Source organism: Micropterus dolomieu, linkage group LG20 (genome assembly GCF_021292245.1).
Source record: "Micropterus dolomieu isolate WLL.071019.BEF.003 ecotype Adirondacks linkage group LG20, ASM2129224v1, whole genome shotgun sequence".
NCBI lineage: Eukaryota > Metazoa > Chordata > Actinopteri > Centrarchiformes > Centrarchidae > Micropterus > Micropterus dolomieu.
The window spans coordinates 21720103-21746156 of NC_060169.1; the positions used below are offsets into that span (position 1 = coordinate 21720103).

The following is a 26054-nucleotide window of genomic DNA, read 5'->3' on the forward strand; positions in this document are numbered from 1 at the left end:
TAAATGGGAATGGTTCAAATACGAAATTAAACAATTAGCAATTGAAAAAGGGAAAAAAATTGCAGAAATAAGAATTGATTAGTAAAATAAATATGTTATGTAGTAATCAGAGGATAACAGCTGAAGAAGATACTGAACTACATACCTTACAAACTCAGCTGGATGACATGTATTTGGAAAGAGCTAATGGTGCATTTGTACGTACAAGAGCAAGATGGCTTGAACAGGGAGAGAAGAATACATCATACTTTTTTGGACTAGAAAAACAAAGAAAAAGCAAAAAAAGAATAAATAAATCAGGATCAGGAGGATAAGGAGTATTTAGACGAAGACCTAACAATAATGGAAATTGAAAAGGCACTAAAACAGAACATGAAAAATGGTAAATCCCCAGGAATTGATGGGTTAACATCAGAATTCTATAAACATTTCTGGAATGATTGTAAAGAACTGCTATACAAAGCCCTTTCAGAGTGTATAAGAAAAGGTAGTTTATCTCCTACAATGAAAACAGGATTGATAACCCTTCTTCCTAAACCCAATAAGGACGTTCTGAAACTTGATAACTGGAGACCAATAACTCTTCTATGCAATGATTACAAACTGTTAGCTGTGGTGTATGCAAATCGACTTAAACAAGTTCTTGCCAAATTGGTTTATGAGTTTCAGTCAGCTTTCATCAAAGGTAGGCATATTCATAATAATGTGAGACTAATATTGGATATGCTTGACTACCAATCTCTCCTAGAATCAGACAGTCTCATTTTATTTATTGATTTTTTTTTAAAGCCTTTGATTCCATAGAACATGCCTTTTTATTACAAACACAAAAAAACTTTGGATTTGGAGATAAGTTTTGCAAAATTATTGAAATGTTTTATAATGATATAATCTGTTATATTTCTTTGAATCCAGGACTGACCCATAGAATAAAAGTGTCTCGAGGAATAAGACAAGGGTCTCTAATATCACCAAAACTCTTAATTTTAAGTACTCAGATATTGGCCTACCTAATTGTAAATCATCCAGAATTTAAAGGGATTAAGGTTTTTGACTATGAATTTCGTTTAAGTCCATTTGCAGATGATATGGTATTCTTCTTAAAGGATAAGTCAATACTTGGGAAACCTCTAAACATAATCTCTATCTTCTCCAGGGCATCAGGCTTAGATATAAATCTAAACAAATGTGAATTACTACCACTCTACCAGTGCTCAGACAAACATATGTCATCCATCCCTGTTAAACATGAAGTTAAATACCTAGGTATAAACTTAATAAAAGCAATAAAAGAAAGAGAAAAAAGTAATATAAACAAAAAATTCGAAAATATGATAAAAAAAAATTCAATCATTGGCTGATGAGAGATCTGTCAATTTTTGGTCCAAATCTGCTGTCCAAATCTGAGGGTATCTCAAAATTGGTTTATCCATGCCAAGCTTCATATATCTCTCCCCAAAACATCAAAAAAGCAAATTCTGTAATATATAACTTTATATGGCGAAACAAAAAGCACTATATAAAGAAATCACAACTGGTCAGAGAAAATAACAAAGGAGGTCTGAAAACACTAGACTTTGAATCCATGATAGGAGTGTTTAGAATATATTGGATCAAAGCCTTTATGTCACAGACTGACTCAATTTGGTTTCATATCCCCAAAAACATATTTAAGAAAATGGGAGGGTTCGAATTTTTTGCTAAAATGTGACTTTGAATTTAATAAACTACCTGTGAAGGTGTCAGAATTCCATAAACATGTACTACTCTACTGGAAGATGATATTTTCCCACAATTTTACTCCACATGGCTCCACCTTGTGGAACAAGGAACAATCACAATTAATAGGAAAACCTTATTTAACCCAATTTGGTATGACAAAAATATTATTTTTGTAACAGACCTAATGGATGACAGTGGTAGGATTCTTCAGTTTAATACATTTAAAGACAAATTCAAAATCCAGTGCACATATAAGGAATATAGCAAAATATGTAAAGTAATACCACTTCCTCTTGTGAACCTAATACAAAACACGCACTTACAATCAAACGTACAAGTAGTCTTGCCAGAATTAAAGATCGCAAAAATGCAAATCAGCGATAGGAAGTGCAACAATAAAGCTATTCGCAAAACCTTCACTCTTAAATTCTTTCATGATTATGCAAAAAAAGCAAATAATAAAATAACAGATAATAAACTACTAATCATAGATAAATATTTAAAATACCTGAAATGGCCGATTTCTCCAAAAATAAAATAAATACAATTTAAAATTATTAATGGATATTATCCAGCCGCAGAAACATTGCGAAAAAGATTCAGATTTGAGATGGACCTCTGTTGTTTCTGTCTGGTGGCCAGAAACTACTGAACATCTTTTCTTTTTGTGTCAAATTACATCACAGTTCTGGCAAAACGTGAAAGACTGGCTTAATGTCAGAATAAAGAACATAAATAACTTTGAAGCACAGCAGATTTTATTATACAATGATAACCTGTCCAAGGATATATGTGAGATGGTTAACATCATCATAATTATGGGAAAATATCATATTCACGTATGCAAATGGAAGAAGCAAAAACCTATGTAATTGTTTCAGGAATGAATTAAAACATTATTTATCTTCCTTACAAGTATTGTTGGATACACACCAGCCAATACAAAAATTGTGTCACACTATGCTGCAATATTTAGTGTTTAATTAAGGATAAACAGATACATATCACCTGGATTACCTCTGTTATAGGTCTGGAGTGATAACTGGTGTTCTCAGAACTCAATGTAACTTATATGCAGCTAAAACTTGAGATAGTTTTTGTCTTTGTTTTCTCTGGTTGTTTATTGGAAAATGAAAAGATCTACTACCTTTCATATGTGTAACAAGACTCACAAAACTACAATGTATGACATAGTAATGTTACGGTGACACAGAAGGAAGAGCTGAACAGTAAGTGTTGAATGAATGGAAATAATGTGCCTTGATTATAATTTCATTTTTTTCAATTATTTTTTTTTTGTGTCCTAAGTTGACCTAACATGTAAATTTACTATCACTAGTATTGTTGTTATTATTTTTTACTGGAGCCTTGCTGTTCTCTTATGTTTGTATGGTTTTGAAGAATGCAAATAACTTCCTGACGAGATTTTGTACAATTGTTAATTGTAAATAAAGGAAGAGAGGATAAAAAAAAAGGCCGGCAGACAAACCGGACAAACGTGATGGAAGTTGAACTTCCATATATGGTTCGTCCCACAAGCCACCGCACACAAAAAGTGATGACGTTTATCTCGGCCGTTCAGCCCACGCAGAGCCGTTTTTTAAAAAAAAGAGCCGAAGTGTCAACGTACCAGTGTACATTATACGTTAATATTTACTTTGTACTATAATTATATAATATTATTATAGTATATTAATAATGTAAATATTTATTTATAATAGCGTAATGATAATAATAAAGCAATGTTTCAATTCAAACTGTTGTATATTTTATTTGTTCCAAAGTGATTTTAAGTTTCACAAACCAAGAATATCCTGTACATCAGAAGCCAGATGTATCTTGATTTAGGTTAAAACTTTACAACATTACTGAGAATTTAATGATAGAATAGCATTACAAACATTAACACTATTGTTCAGCGGTTGCTGGACACCTCTGCTGTGTTGGCTGCAGTGGTCTGTGTGACTGGACCTGGGTCTGGCTAACTGACTAATTCCTGACAGCTCCCCAAAGTATATTACTCTTACCCTAACCATCACAGGGTGTGTGCCTAAAGTTATTGATTGTATGCATGTCAACCGGTTAATGTTAACCCTACAGTGGCACACATCGGCCGCTAGCAGATAGGGCTAACCTCCATTGAGTTGATGTGCAGCCTCCGCTGTCATTACTGCAGCTAGAGGTGCTGGTCATATAATTAGAATATCGTCAAAAAGTTGATTTATTTCAGTAATTCCATTCAAAAAGTGAAACTTGTATAATTTATACATTCATTCCACACAGACTGATATATTTCAAGTGTTCATTCCTTTTAATTTTGATGATTATAACTGACAACTAATGAAAACCCCAAAATCAGTATCTCAGAAAATTTGAATATTGTGAAAAGTTTCAATATTGAAGACACCTGATGCCACACTCTAATCAGCTAATTAAGTCAAAACACCTGCAAAGGCCTTTAAATGGTCTCTCAGTCGAGTTCTGTAGGCTACACAATCATGGGGAAGACTGCTGACTTGACAGCTGTCCAAAAGACGACCATTGACACCTTGCACAAGGAGGGCAAGACACAAAAAGGTCATTGCTAAAGAGGCTGGCTGTTCACAGAGCTCTGTGTCCAAGCGCATTAATAGAGAGGCGAAGGGAAGGAAAAGATGTGGTAGAAAAAAGTGTACAAGTAATAGGGATAACCGCTCCCTGGAGAGGATTGTGAAACAAAATCCATTCAAAAATGTGGGGGAGATTCACAAAGAGTGGACTGCAGCTGGAGTCAGTGCTTCAAGAACCACCACGCACAGACGTATGTAAGACATGGGTTTCAGCTGTCGCATTCATTATGTCAAGCCACTCTTGAACAAGACACGGCGTCAGAAGCGTCTCGCCTGGGCTAAAGACAAAAAGGACTGGACTGCTGCTGAGTGGTCCAAAGTTATGTTCTCTGATGAAAATAAATTTTGCATTTCCTTTGGAAATCAAGGTCCCAGAGTCTGGAGGAAGAGAGGAGAGGCACATAATCCATGTTGCTGTCCATGTAGTCCAGTGTAAAGTTTCCACAGTCAGTGATGGTTTGGGGTGCCATGTTATCTGCTGGTGTTGGTCCACTGTGTTTCTGAGGTCCAAGGTCAACGCAGCCGTCTACCAGGAAGTTTTAGAGCACTTCATGCTTCCTGCTGCTGACCAACTTTATGGAGATGCAGATTTCATTTTCCAGTAGGACTTGGCACCTGCCCACACTGCCAAAAGTACCAAAACCTGGTTCAATGACCATGGGATTACTGTGCTTGATTGGCCAGCAAACGCGCCTGACCTGAACTCCATAGAGAATCTATGGGGCATTGCCAAGAGAAAGATGAAAGACCGAACAATGCAGAAGAGCTGAAGGCCACTATTGAATCATCCTGGTCTTCCATAACACCTCAGCAGTGCCACAGGCTGATAGCATCCGTGCCACGCCGCATTGAGGCAGTAATTCATGCAAAAGGGGTCCAAACCAAGTACTGAGTACATATGCATGATTATACTTTTCAGAGGGCTGAAATTTCTGTATTTAAAATCTTTTTTTTTTATTGATTTGATTTCATGTAATATTCTAATTTTCTAAATTTTTTTTGAATTTGGGGCTTTCATAAGCTGTACGCAATAATCATCGAAATTATATCAAATAAAGGCTTGAAATATCTCACTTTGCATGTGATGAGTCTATATAATATATTAGTTTCACCTTTTAAGTTGAATTACTGAAATGAACTTTTTCATGATATTCAAATTTTCTGAGATGCACCTATAAAATCACCAAAATTAAGCAGGTAATAAGCAGATTAAAACAACTTCAGTCGAAGATCACATTTCTGCAAGAATCACATCTATTGGCGGCTGATTTTTCTAATATACGCAAGAGGTGGCCAGGCCAAGTGGTTTCTGCATCATTTAGCTCTCATGCAAGGGGAGGTATTCATAAGTCTATTCCATTCCAAATATTGCAAACAATCTGTGATTCAGCTGGTAGATACATTATTATAAGGGGTACCTTGCTGTCAGAGCAATTGAATTTAATTAACGTATATGGTCCCAATGGAGATGACTCTAAGTTCTTCAGCAATTTGTTTTTAAATATTTATTTATTTATATACTGCATTTTATGAAGGAGTTGAATTTAACAGAGATTTGGAGGGAACTGAAACCACATGATGTGGTTTACTCTGCTACTCTAGCACTCATTCAACCTTTTCCCAAATTGATTATTTCTTAATCTCAGCAACTTTACGCTCTAAAATTGAGGATTGTTTCTATGATAGTATTGTTATATCTGACCATCCTCCAGTATCTCTTATATATTTAGACTTGGCTTGACTTGGAGGCTGATCTACCAAAATGGCACTTTCAATCCAAATGGCTGCAAGATACAAGCTTTATCAAATACATTGGTCAGCAGATTGATCTACATTTTTCAATTAACACAACCCAGACTTCAGCTTGCATTAGATGGGAAGCCTTTAAGGCTTTTATAAGGGAGCAAATTATAAGTTTTAGCAGCTCCAACTCCAAAAATACACAACAAAAGATGAAACTACTTGAAACTAAAATTAAGACTCTAGAGAGAGAAATTTTTCTCAATAATTCTACCGATGCCCACAAGGAGGTGCTCTTGCTCAGGGCTCAATATAACGCAATGTCTGCAAATAGAGCTGTAGCAAGCTTATTGAGACTTTATCAATCATATTAAGACCAGGGTGGAAAAAGCTGGGAAGCTGTCAGCTTGGCGAATCAAACAGCAGCAAGTAGAGAGAACAATTAGCTCAATTCAGGATACAGGGGAAGTTGTGAAGGTAAACCCTCGGGAAATAAATGATACCTTTAAATCCTTCTATGAAAAATTATATATGTCAGAGTATCCTTCTGGAAATGATACCCAGGCTACCTTTCTAGACAGGTTGGAGTTTCCTAAAGCTTCAGAACACTAGCATTCTTAATGCTACGCTGACCGTGGAGGAAATTTCCAACGCAAGGTCAGGGCAGGGAAGGCTTCTGGCCCTGATGGGCTGCCCATTGATATTTACAAGAAATTTAAGGATAAACTTTGTACTCCCCTCTTTGAGATGTTTTTAGAATCTTATGAAAATGGCCTCCTGCCCCCTTCTTTGAGAGGTGCCCTGATAACCCTGCTACTGAAACTGGGAAAGCCGTATACAAACTGTGATTCCTATAGAGCTATCTCACTCATGAACTCTGATACTAAAGTACTTTGTAAAGCACTGGTGAGGCGGATGGAGGGCTTTCTCCTGGATGTGGTAGGTATGTGATCAGAATGGTTTTATAAAAGGCCGCCATGGTTTTCATAATGTTAGACTGCTTAATATTCTATATGCCAAAAGGGAGGCTAGTAACACGCAATCCTGTCTTTAGACGCGGAGAAGGCCTTTGACAGGGTTGAGTGGCCCTACCTTTTTGATGTATTAAATCGCTTTGGCTGTGGTGAAAGCTTTTGCAGATTTTTGCAGATCCTTACTACCAATAAGGTATCTAAACCATTTGATATTTGTAGAGGTTCTAGGCAGGGCTGTCCTCTCTCTCCTCTCCATTGAGCCTCTGGCTACAGCTGTAACATCGCACCCCAATATCTCAGGCATCAAAATAGATCAGCTGAACCATCAAATTGCCCTCTTTGCTGATGATGTGATTTTGTTTCTTACTGACTTGCACAATTCCATACCTATGCTCTTGAATCTAATTAATGATTTTGGGGTGTTTTGGGGATATAAAATAAATAATTCAAAATCCTCAATTATGATGTTAAAGGAGGAAGAACAAAGTATGCCTACACCTCTTACTTCCCTTTTTAATGTAAGAGATTGCTTTACATACCTCGGAATTCATATCCGGCCGGAAATTGATCGAATAGTCTCAACTAACTATGACCCTGTTGTAGACTCAGTACTTCAATTGATTGATAGATGGTCATCTCCACCTATGTCTTTAATTGGCCGAGTTAACATTCTGAAAATGACGTCCTCCCAAAACTGTTGTATCTGTTTCAGAATATACCTCTGCCACCGCCACCATCCCTTTTTGCAAGGCTTAATAAGTCGTTCACAGCTTTTATTTGGAATAATAGACGTCCCAGAATACGTTTGTCCTTGTTGTACCTACCGTATGATGGGGGGAGCTCCATCTGCCAAATATCCAGTGGTACTACTGGGCAGCACAGCTTCGCACTGCTATGTACTATTTTATCTCTGAAGCTTTCCTATCTTAGATGGAGCTAGAAATGTCCTCAGTTGTCCCCAAATTACCCCTCAACCTCTACATCTACTCAGCTGATGTTAAAAAACTTAAAAAGCAAACAAATAATCCCTTTGTTCTCAATACGATCAAGGTTTGGTGCAAAGTGCGGAAATATCTTGGTGAAAAGCATTCCCTATCATGCTTTAGCCCTATCTGGGGCAACCAAAACTTCACTCCTGGGAAAAATTATCCAGGTTTCTAAATATGGGCCAATAAGGGTTTAAGAAAAGTTCAAGATTTGGATAGAGAAAGTGTTCTTATATAATTTGAAGAACTCACAGTTAAATATGATAATTTTTAGCAAACATTTTTTTAAATATTTACAGCTGAGGAGCTTTCTATCTGCTTCCCAGAACTAAAATCTGGCAGTACCCCCTTTGTCCATCTTAGAGACTTTGATCTCAACCCAATGTACTGATAAGGGCAGAATTTCAGCTATTTACAATATGCTTGAGTCTAGCTCTGCTGTATCGTCTGTGAACGAACTGAATTCTTAGAGAGATGGTGTTCAGGAGGACATTTCCTTGGAAGAATGGAGTAGCATTTGCACCAAGGCCCAGACTCAGACTGTGAATACACGGCTGAAGCTTTTACAATACAAATGGTTAATGCAAAAATATGTGGCCCCTGCTAAGTTAAATTTATTTAATAACACTATCCCAGATACTTGCTACAAGTGTAATCATTCTAAAAGGACCCTGTTTCGTTGCCTGTGGAGAGAAAGAGTTCTGGAGGTATCACATATGACATTCCAAATGGTATCAGTGAAGCTACCTTTCCATCCCAAAGTGTTTATTTTGGGGTTATTCCCAACCAACCTACATTTGAATAATCAGGTACTAACACTTATAAATATATGCTTACTGCAAGCAAAACACTTAATAGCTCTCGTCTGGAAAAGAATGAACAGGCCGAGCATTGCTCATTGGCTCAGAGAGATTTCTTCCTGCGTAACAATGGAAAAGATTACATACATGGTTAGGGGTAAACAAAACACTTTTTAAAAGGTTTGGGGACAATTTTTGGATTTTATTGATCGAAGTGCGGTGAGTGACATATTGGCTAATTAATTGGATTCTGGTTGGCCATATTTTCTTGGCTTGAGGTGTTGGCAGGATTTACTGGATTGTCTTATGACGCTGTGGGTCATCAGAAAGTTGTCCCAATTATTACTTATTCCATCAGATCTAGCCTAATGGCTCAAACTACTATGAAAGGCATCTGTATTTTATTTTTATTTTATTTATTTTTGTGTGTGTGTGCGTGTCTAGAATCTCTTCTGTTCTATCTTAAGAGGATTTATCTCCTCATAAGTATATATGTGGGTGTATGTATCTATATGTGCATTTTTATATAAGGAATGGGAGGTAATGTTTGACTCCTGAAGTGATTATTGCTTTTTGTGTGCTTTGTTGCTGGTTACAGCTGCAGCAGAGGGCATTACACAAATAACGTTTTTACAGATATGAAAACCTCTATGGATCACAAATTCATGATAGAAAGAGTAATAATTGAACTTTTTATGCAGTTTAGGGGCCCTTTAAACAGTTTTTGTAATTGTGGCCTATGGAGAAATTACTTTTTGAGTCACAGGTTAATTTTTTTTGCTGCAGTGTGTGTGTGTGTGTGTGTGTGTGAGTGTGATAAAAGCGATGAAATCTTCTTTGTGAATTTTGACAAATAAAATAAAGGTTTCACAAATTTATTAAGGCTTTACCTAAAATGTAACATGCTTTCCACAGTTTCCATTAACTTTCTCCTTTTACTGCCAAATCAGAAGCTAACTTCAGCGTTGTAACATCAGTTGCCACAGGATGGATGAAGATGGAACCCCAACATTTAAATCATTCATACATGTATGGTTATCAAGAGTGTTAAAAATATTTTTTACTATAGGGAGGCAATCTTCTTACCAACTTATCCAGCGAGAAAAGCTACAAAATTGCTTCAGGGGAGGCTCAGTAAATTAAAGTGAAAAATATTACATTAGTTATTACCTTAATTATCCAAAGGAGATCACATAGAATAGGCTAAATGTTTGTGATTTGGTTAAAGTGATAGTTTCGGAGAGACAGTGGTTTGGTGGAAGTTTACTGTCTTCAATTTCTATTGGAATGTGTAGAATTCTACAATACATAAACTATTTAGGCAAAATAATTATTGAATTCAGGTGTTCTAATCACTTTCATGGCCATAGATGTCTAAAATCAATCACCTAGGTATGCAGACTGCTTCTACAAAAATTTGTGAAAGAATAGGTCACTTTCAGGAGCTCAGTGAATTCAAGCGTGGTACCATCACAGGTTGCCACCTGTGCAATAAGTCCCTTCGTGAAATTTCCTCACTACTAAATATTCCACGGTGAACTGTTTGTGGTATTATAACAAAGTGGAAGTAACTGGGAACAACAGAAACTCAGCCACAAAGTGGTAGGCCACATAAAATCACAGACCTCTAAATGTTGTGTGGCCTTCAGATAAGCTCAAGAACAGTGCATAGAGACCTTCATACCAAGTGCAATGCATAGCGTCGGATGCAGAGGTGTAAAGCACGCTGCCACTGGACACTAGAGCAGTGGAGACGTATTCTCTGGAGTGAGGAATCACGTTTCTCTGTCTGGCAATCTGATGGACAAGACTGGGTTTGGCGGTTGCCAGGAAAACGGCCCCTTCCTGTTCCAACATGACTGAGCACCAGCGCACAAAGCAAAGTCCATAAAGACATGGATGAGCGAGTTTGGTGTGGAGGACTTGACTGGCCTGCACAGAGTCCTGACCCCAACCTGATAGAACACCTTTGGGATGAATTAGAGCGGAAACTGCAAGCCAGGCCTTCTCGCCCAACATCTGTGCCTGACCTCACAAATGCGCTTCTAGAAGAATGGCCAAAAATTCCCATGAACGCACTCCTAAACCTTGTGGACAGCTTTGTTCATATATCATTCATAGCCTGAAATATGGAACATTTTATTCCCAAAAATAGGTCAATTTTTTTTTTATGCCTGTTGACAGTATTTTTTGATTTATGAAATAATAAAAAGAGATATCCAAAATCCCCTCTGTAAAAACAATTGAGGATCAACAAAATAAAACAATCATTTTTAACCTGACTTAATCCAGTGTTCTATTCTATTTGTTGTTGTTTTTTTACCCTATTCACCTGCCGTGTCTCGCCTGAACGCCGACTCAACTAACCAACTTATTCACTGTCATAGTACCATTTAACACCCTGTAAGTGATCAGAGTTTGTCAACCCTGACTTTGCTTCATAAACTTGAGTTAAGTCTCAGTAGGTTAAAATCCCTTCCTAGTACAGGCCACTGCTGAGCTGCTAATGAACTAGAAGATCAGGATCCAGCTGGACCCGGTGTGTCCTTCACTGACTTGGAAGGTTCAATGGAATCAGGTCAAACAAAAACGCATCATAGCAGGCTTGCCCAGGGCAGAGTCTGGATCTGAATCGGTCTATGGGAGAGGATACACAGGCCAGAGAAGGATTGTGGAAATACTCGTTGAAAAATCACTAGTATCAGATTAATCCACATTATAATAAGAGATCTGTTCTAGGGACTCAACCACACAGGAGACAAAAAAACACTGAGCCAGAAACTCCAGTACAGAAGGCAGTTGGTCTTGGGCCCTTGAAACAGGGATCAAAAACAGAAACATGCTATCTTGGAGCTGGGAAAGCACCTAAGTATCTCAAAGATTATATACAGGGAACCCTTGGGTGTCTCAAGGAGGGGCAGTCTACTTCTGCCTCGTAGTTCAGATTTAGTTTAAATTAAGGAAAAATTATTCAAACTCATAGATGCTATGGACATTGCAGTTTGTGGACTAAGGGGAGGGATGCTGCAATGTTAACATTTCTCTCAGTTAGCCTTCAGAAGGTGGAGCTGATGACTAGGGAGAGTCTAGAACGTTGTTTCAAAATAAGTAAGTGATTTTGAAGAGTGCAATCCCACACACAATATTCCAGACCAAAACGTGAGCAGGTTGTATTGTGTTGTTACAGTGTGTTGTATTGTTGTTCTATTCATAGCAGAACACCAAAAAAACATGAAAATCGGTGTCTCAGTTGTCTCTGTCTTGGTGTCCCTTCACCTTCAACCATTACTCTGCCTCCTGGAGCAAGGGAAAACTCTGCAAGCTTTTAATGTTATTGTTATGTTTGTGATCCAAAGGGACCTTTGACATCCCTATGGTGTAAGTAGATGGTAATAATAATCACCACTACAACTAATTAGGTGAAAATTTATAATAAAGTGGCATGCTTAAGTACCAGAGAAGACTATAGAAGTGGAGCATCAGAGCAACACATGCTTTTGATATTGCTCATCAGGCATAGTAACGTGCAAAAAGGGAAAGAGTTACTGAAGACACAGATTGATGATGGATTCTTCTAATAAAATCTTTTATTTGATTTTAATCATGTAGGCTAATATTTCTTTTATTCACCATATGTCTCAAGGTCTCTCTGTCAGATCAACATCTGAGGAATATCAAATATAACAAGATCAAGCAGATGAAAAGGAAATGAGAAAACCAGTCAGGAAGAGAAAAAGACATTAATTTTTAATAGATTTAGCTCACTTCATATTTCATTTTATAGAATAAATATTCATTTTTTTTCTAAACCAATAAACCACCTAAAACCCTTTTATTTAATATGTTTTCCATCATGAGAATGTGGAAAGGTTTTCACTTCTGGTATACACAAAAAATGGTTTCACTGTAATTAGTACAGTTCTTAAGACATTAAGTGCTCCTCTGAATTATGGGTAAAAGGAACCTTGGGAAAACAAGCAACAACAAAGTTCATGTTGAGTTTAAGAGTATTTCCTTATACCTTACTTACACACCAACAGGCATGAGTATAAAAGAACTTTTATTGGAAGAGAAGGAGGGTTTGCCCAAAAGTCATAATGCAAAAAGGCTAAATTCCTTCATGATGGATGTAACAGCAGTACTGTCATATGAAAGGAAATAATGATTTAAAGGCATTTTCACTTATAGTTTTCTTTCTTATGTCACAATTTTTCTTATGACAGCATTTATTAACATAACAATCAGCAAAGCAGTCCATGTGATTTTCAATAACATAGTCAAGTAGGTAATCGATAGCATATGAATGTTGATGCAAACATATCGCAGCACCCCTGCTACAGTATAGGCCTACATGCACTCATCTGCAGTCAGTCCCACTTTCCATTCCCAAGCCAGCAATTCTGCATTAAGAATTAATCATAACCTAGTGATGGCTTTTATGTCACATTGAAAAATGAGTTATGAGTCTTGATGAATTCCTCTTATGTGTGCAATGATTTAATGACTTTGTTTTTATAGGGTTTTGTTGAATAGTTCATAGTTTTATCTAATGAACTGCCCTGGTACGATGGCCTTTGCCTGATCTCAAAACATACTAAATAAAGATGGCTAATTGGGCAATTAGCTTCAAGATATTAAATGAAGCATGTCATGAAAAGGTTAGTTGTATCCTTGAATGCCCCGATCGTCCACTAAATAAAGAATTGACCTCCTTCCTCCATGTCGCTGCTGGAATAATTCTGACACATATGGGTCTCTTTTCTTTCAGTAGCAATCAGAAGGTTGGGTCTTTTGTTTAACATGTACTATAAGAACTGCATCTCCCAGAACTTTACTTTGTGTTTTACATTGCATCTGTTTTACACCTGGGTCCTAATCCTAAATTCTTTGCTCTTATGTTTGTAGGCTTTTTAAAAAAATCTAATTTTAACTATTTTAACAGGTCACCTCGTATGTTGTTATGTCAGGCTTTCATGTACTGTTGTGTTGATAAAATATAATTGAGATTAATGTGATGAAGCAGTTTTCAAACATGAGATTATTTTTTTATGATAAATGTCTACCTCAGCATATATGCACTTTGCACCTTCAGAAACCGGATGATTCCAGGACACACTGATGTTCCACATTTATAAGTTCACACTGAACACATTGCTTCTGAAACAGTTCTTGGACAAACACAGGTGCTGTCCTGTACACTCAATCTGAGTGGACGCTCAGGCAGACATTCACAATATTACACAAAGACATCAGGGTTTGTGCACTTAAAACTTCTTAGAACAGGAGTACTGATTAAGGACCTCTCATTAGGTCAATAGCTTACATGAACTTTGTATTTTATTCATGAAATGCACCCAGTGAGACCGTTAGGATGTCTTAAGGCCAGTAAACAAATGGTAGACTCACTTTCTTTATAGTTTAACTTTACAAGAAACGGTGGCACTACTTCCAGCAGAAAAGAGAATTGTTTTATGACCAAAGTTTTGGGGTTGTATGTGCATTGAACCATCTGTGCATCTTAAAACCACTGGGCTTGATATAAAACTGCAACTCTATGATTTCCATCCAGCTGCAAATATGAATTAACTTATTAACGTTTAACCATTTGGGTTTTTGTAAGTGTTTTTGTCTTTTTCTTCAAGAAAAGAGAAACATGTAGCTAAGTCAAATTTGTGTTTTAAGTATTTAAGTACAATAATAACCATCCATTACTGTTTTCAAAAAATTTATATCAATGTCACACAAGTCAATAAACCCTTGTGTACACCCAAACAATATTGCAAGCATAAATGCTTCCCTCTATTGCAGATACATCAAGGTAAACATTTCCATCTATATGTTACATTGCCATAGATGCAACTTATTTCATGTTCAATTGGGTTAAACTAAAAATCCATATACTAATATGTGATATGAAAATAAACTGAAGAACTTGTGAAAAGTGACGTGGTACTTTGATATGGTATAGATGCTTGAAATAACTGATACTGATATAGCCCGTTGAAACTAATGGTCTATAAAAGGAGATAAGATACATGATGTCCTAATACTGTACATGCTCATATACACTGTGGTTTATACTTAACCATCTGACAGGAAGCATTTGTTCCTCTCAGGAAGCACAATAATGCTACTTTTTCTCTCTTCTCAGTTGATGCTGATTCACAAAAAATGTCTAATCCTGGAAAAAATTACATTTCCATATTTAGTATATCCTATTGACATATCTACAAAGATGCATGTAGTTACTTTGGACATCATCAATAGAGGATAGCATTTTTTTCTAAAAAATTTGTTCCATTCTGTTCCATCAGAGGCTGCAAAACACCAATGGTGTCCGAAAAGAAATCAATCAGTGGGTAACCAGTGGGTAAAGAAGATTAGTCCGTTTTACAGTACAAACATCAAAAATCAGTCTTAAGGAGTACCACCTTTGTGTGCCTCTGTTGAAGACCAATGCACAGTTAACCATCTCCAGCACACAAGGGGGCAGAGTTAAATCTAGAACTCAAACACGTCGTTCTGCTTCTTCGCCAGCTTGGCCACCTCCTGCCGGATAGCCTGCACGAGTGCAGAGGTGGAGAGGCTACTCAGGTGCATGCTGTCCATGTCCTTCACCACCTCGGGCAGGCTTTGCTGAGAGGCTGTGCTAGGGCCAGTGGGCGGCGGCTCCAGTGCCTGGTTATACTGCAGGGGCAGCCTGGTGGGGCTCCCCTGTGGGTAGCGAGGATGAGGAAAAGCCTCTACATACCCAGGCAGGGGCAACTGGAAAACAGGGTAAATATGATATCAGTAACACAGTAATTTCAAATTATTATTACCCACGTAAATAGTGGCTGCCAATTACATAATTAGAAGGATACAGTATATGTGATAGTCCTTTTTTTGCTGAGTGAACATTTTCTCTTGCACCACTATTTTAGAAAGAATTAAATGGGTGAAATATAAACAATTGTATCTGAGAAAATCATTCAAAAATTAACCAAAATAATAGAAACTAATGAGTGTGGAGATCTACTGTACGAGTATATGATACTGAAATGGATTTTGGTTCAAACAGTGTTTGAACTCCGAAATGGACTACTTTTGAATGTTGATACAAAATCTTTATAAGTGTCAGATTTGCACCACAGGAAAAAAAAAGTAAAATAGGTGTTCATTTAGGAAATGTGCTCAACTACCCCGGTATATTGTTGTGTCCACTCAACGGCAGCCATAAATTCAGATCAGCAAATGGTTTCTAAATGACACTGGTTCTGCAAAAAGACAGTGTGTGAGGGCATCTGGTTGAAACAGGCAAACAGACAGGAAAAAAAAGAGAACATTCCATACAAACAAGGAGAGTCCTGTGCAGGGGAGGGGAGGGGAGTCACATGGGTTATAACAGATCTGACAGGACAAATGGGACCCGTCTTATTTCAATAAAAAACAGCTGAGAGGATAGGAGGATGTTTAAAAAATATTGTTTGATGAGTCCCAGTCATTGTCAAGGGTAAATAGGAACAGGAAAAGACCTGTCAGTGCCATAGTGAAAAGGATAATATTTTAATTCAGAGAGGCAATCTCACCAACACATTACAGATATATTCCTTCCAAATCAAAATGTTCATTCCTTTTCAGCTCTAGCTGTTGCAATCCTGTAGCTCACTTTCTGGCTCCGTGAGATGACCAGACGTTAAGTGGAAAACAAACTTCCTGACAACCAGGAGGTAACAACAATAACAACATTTCTTTTCAGTTTTACTAGTCTGTCTTTAATTATTTAATAAAAAAGCATTAAATTGTCTTCTTGTCTGTACTATATAAAGCCAGAACACTGGCCTGAAGGAATTTAAATAACAATACAGACTGACCAAACGATTACTACACTAACAACAATTAGAAACAAAGAGCTTCTCTTATGTTTAGATCAATTATCTATCCTGTTTAGGGTCTGGATATAGCATTTATTCTGCAAGAAATGTCACAATAGCCACATTGAAAAATAGCCACTCTGAAAATTAAAGGTCTAATTATTAAGACAAAGAGCTGTTGAGTCACTGGGACAAATGCTTGAAAACGGGGACTGTCCTAGTTGAATGAAGACATCTGGCTACATTACTTTACCGCTATAAATTGCTCATCTTTCAGTTCTTTCATCTTTAAATTCTTTAGTAGGACCGGGTGTTTCTAAAGCACACAAAACAGTCTTCCTTACAGAGTCGGCCCACTGTGGCGGCACATCCTCAGGCTCTGGTGGATAGGACATCCAGGAGGGACTGTGGTAGGAGGTGGGTGGTGTGGAGACAAAGTATTCTGAGTAGCCGGACCTGGTGGCTGGGATGGCATAGACGGCTGTTATTGGGTTTCCTACACAGAACAGAAGAATTCTATTTTCAAGGGGATGCTTTCATTCAAGATTTTAATTCAAGATGAGAATTACTATTCTTGCAAAATGTATGTTGTCATGGAAGTAAAGACCATTATGGGTTACTTCTAAAATGCTAAGTCAGCTCCCCATATGCTTACCTGAGTAGTTGGACACAGGCTGCTCTGCAGTGATAGATGGAAGTGCTGCTCTAGTAGTTGGACCATATGGGTTTTTGTCATGTTGACTCTGCATTTCAGTGACAGATGTCTCTGAGCTCCTTCCTTTAGGCCCCACGTCAGAAGTGGAACTAAGTTGTACAGAGATTGGAGAGGAATAAAAGCACAGAGTTACTGGATACTTGGTCAGTACCACTAGATGGCAGGCACACTCCATGTGAAAAAGTGAGTACCTTATTAACATTCTTACCATCACTCAATGCACTAGTTCAATATTCAAATTTATACATGGCCTAAAATCACCCTGGCCACAGCACATTACCTAGTGAATATCTAGTCCCTGAATATGAATTTGAATGTGAATAAATGTGGACTATCTGATGGACTCTGGGAAGTTACAGACAATGTGTGTATGCCTGTGTCTGCCTGCATCTGTCTATGTGTGTGTGAAAGACTTTTTTTTACCGTCTTAAGGAGGTCCCAGGAGGAGGTCCAGTGCGAGGTGGTAAAGGTGGAGGAGAACCCATGGCCATCTCAGGGAGCTGGGTGAAGTGAAAGGCCTTAAAAAGATAGTGGAAGGCATTTAAGGTTACATAAACTCTAACACAGTTCTTAAGAGAGGGCAAATTTCATCATCACACTTACTGGTTTGGGCAGGCTGCATTGATATACGTCTGTGCCATAAGATGGTACCCACTGCAAGCCTCTCCGTCCACAGCTCATTGTACCTGGAGCGCTGGTCACCACGTCTGCGTAGGGGAGGGGAGGCGGTGCAGGGCTGTAGTGGTCAGGAGATGCGTGGTGGTGATGGGAGTGCCTTCCGGATGTGGACTGCCCCCCTGAAGCCAGGCTGAATGCCTCCTCCAGCAGCAGGTGCATCTGCTGTCGCACTTCGTCAATGGACGGCTGAGAGCTCAGAGTAGATGTCTCTGAGTGGCCTTTCAAGCCCCGGCCATACATGTATCCCCGCGGCCCCATTAGACGGTCAACATTCGTCTCTTCGATCAACTCAGGTTCAGTCTAAAACATATACAAAGAGATACACCACAATGAATTAGCAACATACATCTCCACACTTTTTTTTGACATTGCTAATATATAGAAATAGTGTATGCTAATATATAACAGAATGGGATCTGATTCATATCCAAACACTGTTACAAAAAACACCTGTCATACATACAAGAATAAAAGGATATGACACTTGGGCACAATTTTACCGAGTGAGGCATGTTCTGATTTACATCTGGATTAAATATTACAAAATTAAATAACTCTCCTTATTGAGTTAGTGGGACATTAACACTTACAACATGAGATAGCTAGCAAATCTCCTGTCATTCTCTCAGTGGGTTACTGACAAGGTGCTGGCTGAGCTAGAAGAGACTATAAAATGTTACTGAGAGTTTCTGAGACAAATCAGCTGGAAAATTTTGATCCAGCTGTGTAACTGCTGGTCACAGTAAGTGCAGCAGCAGAACCAGACAGTTTGTTTCAATGAGTGTTAACCTGCACTTTTCTGCACTTATACTATACTTATACACTTAAATCTCTTTTACTCTTCTCTTACCTCCACTATATACAATACTTACAATACTGTATAACCATCATCATGTCTCCCCTTTTTATTACTATATATTACTAACCTGCTCACTCACCCCTCAGTCCACCCTCCTTTCCCTCTTTCTTCCTCTCCCAGCCTCTGTTTCCATCTATCCAGGCCTCACATTCAATGATAAATGAATATATGAGTTGAGGCTGCCCTACTTCCTAGGCGAATAGAGGGTAGTCACAGGAGACCTAGCATGGTGCACCTCATAAATCAGCCCCCCGTGCAACATGGAACGGCAAAGAAAAGTGATGGGGCCTGCAGCTACACTATTCCCATTGTAATCAACAGGGCCGGGAGTTCTGAAAAAGGGCAGTGTAGCTTGTACTGGCTATTGTGCCATGTTACAAACGGAGCTGAACAGTTGGCTATACAAGATTTAGCCACAGCAAGTACAAAGTGACTAAGAGTCATGGCAATGGGAGGCCAGAATCAGGGAACTACTAAACAGAAAATCTCAGTTTGTAGATCTTGTCAAAAGTCTTCTATAACATTATATCTCAAATTTATCAAATTCAGAGCTGTGGCATTTTTTCATGGTACCATCCTGTTGCCCCACAATCCTTATTTAGCACAATAGGCTATTTTCACAACAGACATTTGGCAATAGTATGAAAAGCACAGGTTTACATAATAACATTTATTTTTAAAATAAAATGGCAGTGAGGCAGCACAACATTATCACAGCCAGTGACACCGGTGTATTTCCTGCTGTGACTGGTCAAAATGGCTGGCAGGTCAACAGCAGTTCAGTGAAATATTTCTTTCACTGCTCATATTTTTTACAGAAGGATAGCTTAGAATGAAAACACTTTTTAGGTATTGTCTGCTCGATTACTGTTGGGAGCTCACATACTAGTATTCATGACAGAAAGAGCCATACACAGAGCCATAATGGAACAATAAAAGAGCCGAGCCATATACCAGCCATCATGAGATGCATTACTTATGAAAACGACAGGCCCTTATAAATCTTAACTCTTAATTATGAATGAACCACTTCTCTTCCTTCAGCTTGCTGTGGCACACTTGAAACCACACCTGAGAAGAATATGTCTGGTTTCTAGCTCAGTGGCTGTGTCTTAAATAGGGCAATAAGGCACAGATTTAACACTGACAAGTTCATCTGTCTTACCAGATTGAAAACAGTGGCACTAGGTTTAATTTGGTTAAAATTATCATCTGGTAACAAGCACTTAAATGAACAAATATTTGTGTTTAAATTGTACATCTATAGCATCATTAATACATATAATAATTTAAATTTTAAAGTGTATATGTGATTCAGAAGTTAAATCTACAATTGCTAATACTTCACTTATGTAGTAGTCTTCTACATGTTTACTGCAAATGACCTAATATTATTTTTAAAAGTACCAACACAGTGATGCTCTGTCACTCACTGTCAGAGTAGGTGCTACTTTCTCAAAATGTTAAACATGGCAACTTGTTGGAGACAGGGTCAGTAGGAGATGACACGTGACTCACATCATATCCGTTGTTGCGAATGCCTCTCCTTGGTCGCTCCCTCATAACAAGCAGGTCCATCTCTGTTCCTCCCGGACTGGGACTGCTGAGACTCTGTCTGCTGCGATAGGCCGTTTGCCCTACCTGGGAGTGCCTGCCAATTAGAGTAAAGAGTGGGTTCAGTACAAATCAGTCCTGGGGTATAGTTGTTATGAAGTAAAATAATTTCAGTTCAGCTTTCTTAATTTCAGCCTTGTTTTCAGAGTGCTTGCAGTGGAAGGTGGGTGGGAAGTGGAGGTGGTGGAGAACGCAGTGGGGGGGGATGTACAGTCGCAGGAAAAAGTATGTGAACCCTTTGAATTTACCTGGATTTCTGCACAAATTGGTCATAAAATGTGATCTCATCTTCATTTAAGTCACAACAATAGACAAACACAGTCTGCTTACACTAATACGACACAAACAATTATACAAATTCCTCCTGACCATTGTTCAGCTCTGACCTGCAGAAATCCAGGTAATTCCAAAGGGTTCAAATACTTTTTCCTGCGACTGTATTTGATTTCCTTTCAAAAAGAGATGAAATAGTTGAGATACAGACCAAATAGATACAGTATGTTAGGATATATCATAAGGATATGATGATAATTAAAGTTTATGATCTAAACTTTAGATAATAATATGTTGTGGCATCTGCCAGGTATGATGATATCCTGCATAGCAAAATTGAATACTGAAGAAAGCTTGTAGTAAAACAAAACAATGTACAAATGACAAAGGACAAGATGCATATCATATCAGCCACACACCTATTTTGACAGCAAATAGCTGCTTAATATCTAATCTTGCTATCTGTGGTGGGACATAAAAATAGCAAGTCCATTCATCCATTTGCTAAGTCAACACACAAGCCAAAATTCAAATGTTGCTTTCCGCTCTGAAGGCAGCTAGTGTAATGTCTGTAATAATCAAAGACTCTGTCCATATTTATGTCCATCTGTAAAGCAGAAGCAAGACAGAACCAGCATAGTGGACCGTGCAACACCCCACCAATCCTCTTATCTCCTTTATGGAAGCTCAGGACTTGGATCAAACTAATCAGACAGGCCTGATGGGTCTGTCACTGCCTACAAAGACAGGATAACAACAACATTAGAGGAGACAGTCTTCCTAATTATGTAAGGCAGAGGTCAGCAAGGATGTATAAAAGGGCATGTTTAGAAGCCTAATCAACCAGTATGAAATGCCACGTCACATGCAGCACTTTTTGACTGCTCGAATTGTATCCTCACACCCTTATGTAAGCATGGCTTTTCTTTTCTGTTTACACTCAGCCAAACCCAGGTTCCACTTGCTATTCCACTCTCCCCTCACCTCCTGTGAGACTTGACATAAGTGGAACCTCGCTCATCATCAGGCTCCAGTGGTCTGCCATGCTCACCGGCTGCCCTCTCATTGCCGTGCCGCTGTCTCTGCGGCAGAGCTCGACCGCTGCTGCTGCCATCAGTGGAGGGAAAGTCATAATAGCCCTTCCTCTTTGCCTTCAGCCTCAGCTTGTTCCTGTAGTGCTCAATGTCTGACTTCTGCTTCAGAGCCAAGTTCACCTGCAGAGAGGAAAGAGTGCAGGACGCAAACAAGAAACATGGGGAGATGAGAATGAAAGCAGGCGCAAGGTTCTTCTTGCTGTATGTGGTAAGATTCTGCTTTGTCTTAAAAGGCATGTGGGGATGAAAGATCAGAGGGTTCATGAGAATAAGAAGCTCTGAAAATAAAACTCTTATGCAATCATCACAGTCAGAAAGATTCAGAACATATTCATTATTTTCCATGTTTATTATATCGCTTCAAAAAGAGATGACAAAATAATGAAAATAAAGAATGAAAAAATTCAAAAGTGTTGTGCATCGTGTTATTCAACCTGTTGTTTCCAGTTGTTGAACTCCTGATCAGTTTACTGGATGTATTATATAATTTTATAATTTTATGGGGAACAGCTCATAATATATATTAAAATAGAGAAACGTCAGGAATATGTTTGTGATTATAAAATGCCCCTTTCGAGCTTTAAACCCTACTTTTTTAACACCTGATGTAATCTTATGTGGTCATCTGATGTTAGAGCTTTATCAGGTGAAATCTACAATGCCAAATCTACTCATCTACAAGGACTGTACATTTTCTTCCATGATTATTTCACATTTATGTCAGAGTGGGCCATCTTTTAAAGCTCAAGAAGTATTTCCCTGTGACATTAAATATTCAAGTTTAGATAAGCAGTGGGGGAAAAACCCTCTTTAGTTATTATTTATTAAGTGTTTAACACTGAAAATGTCAGCTCATCTGCTTCATCAGGACTGTTTCCTTCTGGTTAAATCAGATTTGATTCAGTTCTGTCATAAGCAAACTACTCCACACCTGTCATTACAAATGCTGCTTAACTGTGTTTGCTGCACAGAAATATATGACTTTTTTCAAGCAAAAAACACAAATAAAGACATTACTCATAACCAAAACAGCTCTAACAAACTTAAATTGGTTTTCAGGGCATTTATACATTTTTGTATCTGTGTTAATGTGTACATATCTAGGGTTGTGTATATACACTCACTGGCCACTTTAGTAGGTACAGCTGTTTAATTGCTTGTTAACAACAATAGCTAATCAGCCAATCACATGGCTCAATGCATTTAGCCATGTAGACGTGGTCAAGACAAATTGTCAAAGTTCCAACCGGCATTAGAATGGGGACGAAAGGGGATTTAAGTGACTTTGAACGTGACATGGTTGTTGGTGCCAGAAGGACTGGTCTATGGAGTATTTCAGAAACTGCTGATCTACTGGGATTTTCACGCACAACTATCTCTAGGGTTTACAAAGAATGGTCTGAAAAAGAGAAAATATCCAGTGAGCAGCAGTTGTGTGGAAGAAAATGCCTTGTTGATGTCAGAACAGGCAGACTGGTTCAAGATGACAGAATCAGAATCAGCTTTATAAAGACAATAGGAACTCAAATAACCACTCGTTACAACCAAGGTATGCAGAATACCATCTCTGAACACACAAGACATTGAACCTTGAAGCAGAAGACCACAACGGGTATCGCTCCTGTCAGCTAAGAACAGGAAACTGAGGCTACAATTCGCACAGGCTCACCAAAACTGGACAATAGAAGATTGGAAAAACGTTGCCTGATCTGATGAGTCTCGATTTCAGCTGCAACAGTCAGATGGTAGGGTCAGAATTTGGTGTAAACAACATGAAAGCATGGATCCATCCTGCCTTGTATCAATGGTTCAGGCTGGCGGTGGTGGTGTAATGGTGTGGGGGATACTTTCTTAGCACACTTTGGGCCCCTTAGTACCAACTGAGCATTGTTTACACATGACAGCCTACCTGAGTATTGTTGTTGACCATGTCCATCCCTTTATGACCACTGTGTACCCATTTTTTGATGACTAATTCTAGCAGGATAATGCACCATGTCACAAAGCTCAAATCATCTCCAACTGGTTTCTTGAACATGACAGTGAGTTCACTGTACTACAGTGGCCTCCACAGTCACCAGATCTCACTCCAATGAAGCACCTTTGGGATGTGGTGGAACTAGAGAATTGCATTATGGATGTGCAGCCAACAAATCTGCAGCAACTGCGTGATGCTATCATGTCAATATGGACCAAAGTGCATATTGATATGATAGCATTTCCAACACCTTGTTGAAAGTATGCTGCAAAGAATTAAGACAGTCCTGAAAAGCAAAAGGGAGTCCAACCTGGTACAAGGTCTACCTAATAAAGTGGCTTGCGAGTATATATATGCATGTAAGTCTGTGCATCTCTCTAAATGGATGTGCGCACATGCATCACCTCTCCGTTGACGATGGCAGAGTCCTGGCTGCGGTCAGTGGAAGCCGGGTGTGAGTAGTTGGGCTGAGCCGCCATGGGCTTTATGGAAATAAGCTGCAGGGAGCCAGAGGAGGTGTCATATGGATCTGAAGAACAGAGAGGGAGTTCACTCACAAAAGAGAATACAAATACCTCTAATCATTACATTGTCAGTCAAAGGGGAGCAAAGTGTCACACTCCCTCTTTGTCTCGCTGTCTGCCCCCCCATCCCCTCTCTGTCTCGCTCTCATCACCTTGTCTCTCTGCGGCTGTCAGCAAATCAAGTGGTGGACGGAGACAACAGATCACAAAGATAGCGTTGACTTCAAAGCTTGTGCCAGTGCATCTCTGTGATAGATGAAAGAAACTGACTTTGCACTTTCATTCCTTATCCAACATCAGACAAACTGGATTCAATTCTAGTTTCCCTTAACTCAGCTGATGAATTATTCAAATCCACCCATTAAGAAAATCATAATCTAGCGAGCTCGTTCCAATTTACAAGCAGAGTATTTGAATTTGATTAATTTAACTCACACCCACCACATGTTGATCATTTAGCTTCTGTGGACAAGAATAGAACAGCGAATAGTTCAACATCTGAGTGGATTTTTTTTAACACAAGTCAAGACTTCATTGGTCTTTCTGCATTTTTGCATTAGTGAGTATGTGTTTCTGCCACTGTGTCACAGCATCCACTAGTCTGACATACTGTATCATGTCAGCAGAGTGTCTGTCTCATGCATATTCATCAGGTCCATCTCTGCTTACTGCCAAGTGGCTACCTTTCTGGCATAAAAAAAAGCTGCAGTGCCACATTCCCTGAGAATGGGAAAAGATATTTTGCATTTGTGATACACCTGACCTTGTCTGCAAAGAAGCTGTAGAATAAATAGTTTGTATTTGCATCAGAGTGTGACTCTCACCATCCCTCCTGCGCATCTCCTCCTTTGTCAGTTTCTGCTGTGCTGTGACTTTCAGCACTGTCAAGCCCCTGCCGGAATTCAGCTTCTCTGATTCGTTGCTGATGACGGAACCGTCCTCGCTCGGCAACTTGCTGCAAGTAACCATAGCAACAGGAAAGGCGGTGAGCTCTCCGGAAGCTGGGCTCGCAGCCAGGTTATGTCATCCCTCTCTTTAACAACCTCACCTTCCTCTCTGCATCCCCCAAGCTTCAGTCCAGAAAACACAATGTTTTATTATTGTTACTGTTTTTTTTTTGCAGAATGTAAACATGAGTGTTCATTATTAAAACCATCATTACACACTGCCTGGTTTTGAAGAATATCAGTAGAACAAGTCCTTTGGGTCTGAATAGTCGGTGAAATGGTAGAGAAAGCCAGAAAAATCAGCTGATTGAACCATAACTGCCACAAAACCAAAAAAGACCACAAAAGTCTAAGAGGCATCAGCTGGTTAGGTTTCAAATTTTATATTAATAATGATCAAATCTTGCCACATGGTGACTGTCAAGTGATGATTGTATGTGTGTTTGTTAGTACATGTATCTGCATTATTTTCATGTTCATGTGTCTCTGCTACATATGCATTGTAGTCGTTCTCCTGCATATCTGTCACGTCCGTCTCAAAACCAGTGTGTGATCATGTCCAGAGTGAAGCAAGACTAGCTCTTCCATTAGCTGGACAAACAATTGCTATATCCAATTCTTGTTTCACTGGATTCAAACGCTGCACTGTAGTTGGAATTAGAGCTGATCAAGCGGCGGCTCAGAGGAC

General features: G+C 38.7%; 1 protein-coding gene across 2 annotated transcripts in view; it reads right to left on the minus strand.

Moving 5' to 3' along the window:
• Window positions 1–14545: 14545 nt before the first annotated feature.
• The window catches only part of kiaa1549lb (KIAA1549-like b), a 70573-nt gene continuing 59064 nt past the window's right edge, over window positions 14546–26054 (minus strand). For both annotated transcript variants that reach the window (XM_046033080.1, XM_046033079.1), the window contains 9 exons: window positions 25244–25374; window positions 24300–24424; window positions 21808–22037; window positions 20455–20587; window positions 18003–18377; window positions 17823–17917; window positions 17340–17488; window positions 17029–17180; window positions 14546–15596 (listed from right to left, as the gene is read on the minus strand). In XM_046033080.1, the coding sequence (XP_045889036.1) occupies window positions 15333–15596; window positions 17029–17180; window positions 17340–17488; window positions 17823–17917; window positions 18003–18377; window positions 20455–20587; window positions 21808–22037; window positions 24300–24424; window positions 25244–25374 (1654 nt within the window). In that variant the 3' untranslated portion in view covers window positions 14546–15332. The remainder of the gene's footprint in view (window positions 15597–17028; window positions 17181–17339; window positions 17489–17822; window positions 17918–18002; window positions 18378–20454; window positions 20588–21807; window positions 22038–24299; window positions 24425–25243; window positions 25375–26054) is intronic.